General features: G+C 30.7%; 1 protein-coding gene across 1 annotated transcript; it reads left to right on the forward strand.

Annotated features, from left to right (window-relative positions):
- Window positions 1–1,080: 1,080 nt before the first annotated feature.
- Window positions 1,081–4,860, forward strand: LOC118035063 (protein SAWADEE HOMEODOMAIN HOMOLOG 2). The gene is made up of 9 exons (XM_035040551.2): window positions 1,081–1,314; window positions 1,901–1,986; window positions 2,081–2,126; window positions 2,209–2,386; window positions 2,968–3,043; window positions 3,180–3,231; window positions 3,817–3,960; window positions 4,060–4,179; window positions 4,293–4,860. The coding sequence occupies exons 1-9, from the start codon at window positions 1,261–1,263 to the stop codon at window positions 4,539–4,541; spliced, it is 1,005 nt and encodes a 334-aa protein (XP_034896442.1). The 5' UTR covers window positions 1,081–1,260; the 3' UTR covers window positions 4,542–4,860.
- The last annotated feature ends 3,446 nt before the right edge of the window (window positions 4,861–8,306 follow it).

Consider the following 8,306-nt stretch of genomic DNA (forward strand, 5'->3'; position numbering starts at 1 on the left):
TTGATTTGTGCAACTGAGTATTGACTAAGGCTGCGTTTTATGTAAGAGCATCTCCCATTAAAGATCTATTTAAAGTAGATAAATTAATAAAATAACATTTTAAATAGTATAAATATAATATTTTTTTTAATGGATAATAGTATAAATATAAACATTTTAATAGATATATTTTTTTTACTATATATATTTTAGAGAAAAAAAATTATTTGAAAAGCCAATTCTGTAATAAATAAGTGTTTTATTGTTTTTAATGATTTTAATGAATTTTAATTTGACTCATTATTTTTACGTGTTTTTTTTATTATTATTATAGCAATTAAAAAAAATTATTAAAAAAAAATTTATTAAACATAATTGGATGCATTTTTTTTATTGTGCAAGGTCATATATTTTAAAACACATCTATCTCTTAATTTTGAAATTTAGTTTTCAGTTATAATTAATGATTTTTTTTTTATATGTAAAAATATTTTTTAATTTATTTAATTAAATATATGCATGAGGTTTTTGAATCCTTTTATATATATATATATATATATTATATATATTTGTTAAATAAAATTTAACCGATTAACCATGAAGCCTATACCACATACCTATTAATAAGGTGTTTGAGATAATGGTAGTAATTAATTTTCAAAATTTTATCTTGAAAATATATTAAAATAATATATATTTTTTATTTTTTAAAATTTATTTTGATATCAAAATAATTAAAAAATATTTAAAATTTTAATTTTAAAAAAAAATTCAAAATTTTTAAAAACTCTAGTTGCAATACTATCCCAAAAAATCATATATGGGATTACATTTGAAACTGTGTTTTCTAATTATTTGATTTTTTTATTTAAAATTAAATTTTTTTATATGTTTGATTTTTTTTAAAATTCTATATCAAAAATAATTTTTTTAAATTAAAAATATATTATTTTAATATATATTACAAAGCAAACTACTGTAAGATTTTTAAATTTATAAATGACGTTATCCTTAACACGGCCCAAATCCAAAACACGCCTCAATCACATCCCTCTCTTTCTCCGTATAAGCCTTTTCTTTTTCTTTTGCGAGATTGTGCTTTGACTTTCCCTTTGTTTTAGTTTTCCTTAAAAAAAAAAAAAAAAAAAAAAGGAAAAGAAATCTCAGCAAACATTTACCGTAACAAACAAACTGAAGTTTTTGATTGTTAAAAAAGCGGCTTGTCTGCTTCGAAATTGAATTGTTGGTTGCAAAAGAAGAGAGTAGCAGTAGATTGAAGTGATGGGTCGCCCTCCCAGTAATGGCGGTCCTTCCTTTCGCTTCATGCAAAATGAGGTATGCCATCTTTTCTGTCATTAACAATTTTTTTTTTTTGGATGTGGGCTGGATTCAAAGTTGGGAATATGAAGCGGGCTGGTTTTGTTTCCGGATTTACGTGCTTGATTCTTCTGGGTTTCAATTATTTGCCTTGTTTTTATTACGATATATGATATGATGTTTTCTTTTTCTGAATTTTGTATCTGATGCCATTTGTGTTTAGTTTCAACAAATTTTTATTTAGTCTAATTTTTGTTGTTGTAAGTCTGGACTTTTTTTTTTCCCCATAAAATTTCTGTGACGTCAATGCTTCTAGAGAAGGTCATAAATTGATTAGAGATGAAATTATGATTTGTTTTTCTCCGCTAAAATAAATTCAAATGTGTTTCATAGGGGTTATCTTGTTTTGGAACTTTAGGCTTCAGAAGCGATATTCTATGCTGCAAAGAAAAACATACTCCCTATCCTTATATTTTTTTTCTTCCTTTTCTTTTTAGGAGATGAATTGAACTTATAAAACCTTTTCTTTTTTGTGGTACTATATTTTATGTTTGTGATTTTAAATTTTTGAGTAATGTTCTGTGCTTTACCCTCTTTTTTCAAGGTTACGGAGATGGAAGCTATTTTGCAAGAGCACAATAACACGATGCCAGCTCGTGAGGTTCTTGTATCTCTTGCAGAGAAGTTCAGGTGTGTTTGTTTTCTTCCAAGAACTTGCGATATTTAACCTTTTCTCGTTATGTTGTGGGCATTAAAATTATGAGGTATTTATCTCTCCTTTTAGTGAGTCCCCAGATCGAAAAGGGAACATTCAAGTGCAAATGAAACAAGTAAGATGCATTGAGTGCATTTCTTTCCCGTACGATTGGGATTCAGTCATCACTCATCTCTTGATTTGAATCCTATTTATAGGTGTGGAATTGGTTCCAAAACAGAAGGTATGCAATAAGGGCAAAATCAAATAAGACCCCAATGAAGTTAAATATAACACCTATGCCTCGCGACGATTTAGCTGCAGCTAGGGGTCTATCTCAACAAGTAGCTGCTCCTATACCTGTTGCTGTCCCTGCAACTACACCTGCTTCTTCAGGTAGAATGAATTCTGAAGTGTTGAGGACATTCTCCTTGAGTATTGTTCATACCTATTAGATTATTTATTTGGCACTTCTGGACTTGGGATTGAAGGTGCAACCAGGATTGATTAATTGGTCTGTTAATTTACTACAGTTTGAGTGTTTCCATGTTTGATTTCACAGCTTTTGATGGGTATTGTGTATAATTATGCATTTTAAACAAGCATATGCTTAGGCACGCACACAGCCCATGTGCCTGTGTTAGCGTATATCGGTTTATATTGCCCATATTGCATCTTAACTGTTAAAAGTTCTATTGCTCTTTTCTTGGCCTGTTCTAGAGAAAAAAAGATGTTAAAGATTAAGTACTGTGTCATAAGCATTTTCAATTAATCAATTTTAGTTTCCGTGCATTTCCTGATGTCTACCTGCTATCCTGATTAGTCACTGAGAAGCATCATTAAACTGCATCTCTATATTGGCTGAAGAAAATATGAACCTGTTGTTGATGCCTCTAGATTTTGTGGATCTCATTTTTGCTAAATGCCTAAATTTAGTAATCATTTTGTAAATTTATTTGGCCATCATTTTTTAACAGTTGCTGGTGCTGGAAGGGCAACTTCAGAAAATTCTTACATGGAATTTGAAGCCAAATCTGCTAGAGATGGTGCATGGTGAGAATTTAATGCTTTTGCACTTGACAATTCAAGTGGTTGAGATTTTAATGCTTCTTCATGTTCTATTTGATACTTAATATTTTCCTTCCTTGGTTGAGGGATTGCTTGATTCACTTCAATTTTGCTTTGCCAGGTATGATGTAGGAACCTTCCTATCCCATAGATATTTGGACAAGGGGGATCCGGTAACATATGAACTCATTTTTCCTGCATATTGTAATGCAATGATTAACATGAACCAACTCTGGATATATTTTTGCTGTCTGCTGAGACTTGTGTTATTGTCGTTGGTTTTTTTTTTTCCATCCATACATCCATTGCATCTTTTAATCATCAACTGGATAACTTATTTTCCATTTTCATTCTCTCAATAAAATTCTTTGAGATGGTCTCGAGAGAAGTATATGTGAATCAATCTGTATTCCATTACTAAATTGTTAATTGTGTTAAAAGATTTGATTTCATGGCGTAGACACTAAGTTTCAACCTTGTCACTAGGGCTGAGAAGGAATAATCACATTTAATTTTTTTCGAAAGCTAATATTTGGCTTGATGGCCCATGAATATCTATGCTAGGATTGCTATGAATCTTTCTTATGATCCTATACCCTAATAGAATTCAAAAAACTGCCGTTAACTATGCTAAATATTTTATCAAACTTGAGTTTTCTTAGCTGTTTGCTACATGGGAAGAATTGTGCCCTTTCTTTTGGTTACTTTGCCAATCTTCTTTCACTAATCTCATGCTCTACTGTTTCTGGCCATTTCAGGAAGTATTGGTTCGGTTTGCTGGTTTTGGACCGGATGAAGATGAGTGGCTTAATGTTTGCAGGCAGGTCAGGCAGCGGTCTCTCCCTTGTGAAGCATCTGAATGTGTTGCAGTTCTTCCTGGAGATCTCATACTCTGTTTTCAAGTGGGAACATCTACTTATGAATGAAAACAAATGATCAATTAAGCCAATTTTTGGTGAAACTATTAGGAACATCTTTCATAAATGCTCTTAAATTTTCAGGAAGGCAAGGATCAGGCTCTGTATTTTGATGCTCATGTTCTTGATGCCCAAAGAAGAAGGCATGATGTAAGAGGTTGCCGTTGTAGGTTTTTGGTGCGTTACGATCATGACCAATCAGAGGTATATTTACATTTCATTCTTTTCAATCTAGAAATTCATTTTTCCTGTTTCTGATGTACAATGCACCTTGGAATCTACGATGTTAATATAGTTCTCAATCTTGTGTTCCTCAGGAAATTGTGCCACTGAGGAAGATTTGTCGGAGGCCCGAAACTGATTATAGGTTGCTACAACTTCATGCTGCAAATGACTCAGCAGCTAATGACCAGAAGGAAACTAGCGGAGATCCCTCCACAGCCAATGCCCAAAGGGTTGCTGCTTCTGCCTTGGAAACAACACAGCAGCAACAACATAACTCAGATGTAGCCATGGCGGTTCTGGCTTCACAAGCCAATGTTTCTCAACCTGTCAAAACATTGTAGAGGGCACTTTCGCCTGTACTGATACAGTAGAGGTTATTGCTGTCCATGTACAAGAATAGCAACCAAATATTAGGAATGTCCCCAGTTTTATTCTCCTCGGGCCCCTAGGCGTAGATCAGGATTCAAGAAACTCGGACCTTCATTAACAAGTCTTTTATCTTTTTCTCCAGGTATACAGGTGAGTTAATTTGCCTTAGTCATATTCTTGGTGGTGCATTTTCTGGTGGATTCTTGTAACATCTCGGTAGCTAAGAACACGGAACATGGCATGGCATTCGAGTATTGGTATTATCATGTGCTTTGAGTGCTGCTTGTCTCAGACTCAGTTGTTGATTAAATTTCTTCAGGATAAGAATGAGCTAGCCGCTGTTATAGCTCTAGAACAAGCTTTGTCCATATTGAATATGAAAATATTATGATTATCAAACCATGGAATTAGTTTAAACAATGGATCGCTGCAGGGTTTAACCAAATAATCGACCATCAATTAATTAAGACGATGCTTTAAATACTAATTCCTAAACCTGGTTCTTAACCTACAAAATAGAAAAAAAAATAATTGATCTAAAATCACTCTTAAACTGGAAAATCATGCATCAGCACATTTAACTCCCAGTCCATCTCAAACAAGAAAACAAGCATATGAGTTCTATAAAGACTTTTAATAAATAATTAGAAAAAAATCCCAACTTTTAGGGCATATTATCATTTGATGTCTTATATATATATATATCTGAAATAGAAATATCAGACTTAAATATACTTTGACTATGCCACGAAACTCATTTTCATATTTTATTGAGGCAATAAGGGCGGGCTGGTTAACGGATGTGCAGTGAGTTCCTTTAGCTCAACATGCAAAGTGTTAGGATAATAAATTTTCATTCTATAAAACTAAAGAGAATGGTATAGACTTCATTCCACACGAAATATATGTGAAAAATCTTTTAAATTATTTTTAAAAGAGAAAAAGATTATAATGTCTAGATGCTTGCTCTAATATTATATTTATATAATTTTTTTTATCTAACAAACAACCACTAATTCCTTGTTAAAATAAGAGGCATAACTTATTATTTATATGAAAATCTGAAAAACCCTATAGATTAACAAAATATTATTTTTTTTCTAAATAATATTCATATATATTATTTCAAAATAGTTTTAGAAATTAACTTAATCAAGTCTTTACTTGATTTTTCTAGGTATAGAAATATAATCTGTATCAATTATATTCTAGTTCTTAAGTTCTAAAATGTATCTTTAATCAAGTCATACTTAATTAAATCATCATAATTTAATTCTTGACTAATGATTCTTAATATGTGTGACTTATTAGGTTCTTAATATGTTAGCCTAAATATATATTCTAATTTTAATTAAATAAATTAAATAATTTAATTTATTATCAATTCAATAATTGATTAATTTGTATTTGAAGATTAGGTGTATCGTCTAGTAATGTGTTATGATCCCCCAAATATTAGAAAAGTCATTAGTGATTTGACTTAACATTTCAATTACCGGTTTCTTAGTGTAATTAATATTTTTTTCATTAATAATGTTTTGATTTAACATTAAAGCATGATGTCTATAATGTTAAATCATATTTATTCTCTACATAATAGTCATTGATCGTTTGAATAAGATTTGAAACTCTTTTCAAATCTCATTCCACCTTGACCAATGATTTCTCAATCAATACTATTTGAGAATAAATAGAACATTTTTCCTAATTCACCTAGGGTGATGAATCATTTCTTGATTATTCAAGTACCTTCATATAGTTTATGTTATACCGAATGTCTGTCTTTTTATTACCTCGATTAAGATAACATGTAACATGATTAAAACGTAACATTATTTATATAAGATGAGTTAGGGATCTCAAGTCTAAGGAATACTTACACAACTGTTATATGAGTCTTTCCATAAACATAAGTGATCTCTCTATATGAAATTTTCATGCAGGTTAGTTTAGTGTACATGTCTTATGATAAGCACCTACATATTAGTTCTAGGCATCCCTTATACCTTGGCTTATGAGAACAACTGTTTTCTTTCATAAAAAAAAGAACATAATATGTACCAATATTTACATCGATTAAGAATATTTTAGGAATAATGCTTTGATGCAATATGAATATCATAATTGTAACAACTTTATAAATATCTTTTAAGTTGTCTCTCCATTTTCGTAGCCATGTGAACCATGTTCTTTAGCTTCATATAGTGTTATAACTTAACAACATTAGCAATGTTCTAATTCAACCCATTAAGAAATCTAGCCATGGTGGCTTCTCTATCCTCAACAACATTGGCATGAATCATTGTTATCTCTATTTCTTTGTGATATTCATCTACTGACTTAGAATCTTGATTCAGACCTTGTAGCTTTAGATAGAAGTCTCTATAATAGTGGTTTAACATAAATCATCTCCTTATTAAGACTTTCATTTCCTTCCAAATCTGAATGGGTCGTTCCTCATTCCTCCTATTGATTACAATTTGATCCCACCAAATCAATGCATACTCCGTAAACTTAATGACCACCAATTTCATCTTTTTTTGTTTGGAATAGCTATGGTAATAAAAAAATCCAATCTACCTTTTTCTCCAATTCTAAATAAGTTTCGGGATCACTTTTACCTTGTAAGTTAGGAATTTTAAGTTTAATGGAGTCCAAATCCCTGTCCACATCTTCATAATTCCCTATGCCATGAAAATTCACATTTCTCTTAGCCCTACTTGATCTAGAACCTATTCCTTGGCTAACACATGTAATATCATAGTCATTTTCACCCATATCTATATTTTTTTCAACAAACTCTTGAAAATCAAATCTGGCATTTTGCACAGCCCTTTAGATTGTATTTCCTCAGCGATCAGCCTTATTATTTTATTACTTTATCAAATTCAACTCATCTTTTAGATCTTTGTACATCCTAGACAAGAGCTCAAGTTGTTAGCTTATGGCTTGGAATTAGAAAGCAATGTCATCGTTTTATATCGTTGTTTTCAAACTTTCTTTGAATTTGTAAAATTTGGTTAGTAGCATAAAATATATCATCACACCTCTTGTGTTTCATAAAAAAATCAAGGTTTTTCACTCTATTAAGCTCGCTATGTCTTTTACCTCACAACATGTTTTCGTTTGGTTCTTTAGGAACTGAAATCAACAAATCAAAGTCAATAGCCTTTGCAGCGCACTCTAATTATAATTTTCAAACTCAAGAATCAATAAATATAATGAAAACAAAGCAAAACAAAACTTTGATTATAATTTTACGAGTAACAATGCAAATTCATACAAATCATGGACAAAATGAAGACACGAAATAAAAAAGAAGTGAAAATTAATGAGAACAATCACTTGACTCCTAAATAACCCAATTATAATATAAAAAAAAGATTTGAATGAAAACAAATATTAAGGATCACGTTTTAGAGCTTGACACAAATCTAACTAGTTATGCAATTTTTACGTACCAGAATTGAAACCCAAATCAAACGATATTAGAATGACCTCAAATTCAATATTTATTATTATGATACCAACAAAAAACAAATCTCAATTTATAGGTTATTATCTTATGTCTAGGTACCTAAACCTCCTATATGATCAGTTTGCGGCAGAATTGAACCTCGAATCAAAACCTCAAGTAAAAAATATCAATATAAGCTCAAATTTAATATATGATGCAATATCACCTCCATTAGATAGAATATGAAGTTTCAATTTATTCTAAGGTGGTTTGCTTATAG

This window comes from Populus alba, chromosome 11 (genome assembly GCF_005239225.2).
Source record: "Populus alba chromosome 11, ASM523922v2, whole genome shotgun sequence".
Classification (NCBI taxonomy): Eukaryota; Viridiplantae; Streptophyta; class Magnoliopsida; order Malpighiales; family Salicaceae; genus Populus; species Populus alba.

What these genes read in the sequence shown, in the direction of transcription:
- LOC118035063 (XM_035040551.2), top strand. Translation starts at nt 1,261, where the DNA reads ATGGGTCGCCCTCCCAGTAATGGCGGTCCTTCCTTTCGCTTCATGCAA. An exon ending in AACTACACCTGCTTCTTCAG is followed by an intron (nt 2,387 to 2,967) that starts GTAGAATGAATT and finishes ATTTTTTAACAG; the next exon opens with TTGCTGGTGCTGGAAGGGCA. An exon ending in TCTGCTAGAGATGGTGCATG is followed by an intron (nt 3,044 to 3,179) that starts GTGAGAATTTAA and finishes TTGCTTTGCCAG; the next exon opens with GTATGATGTAGGAACCTTCC.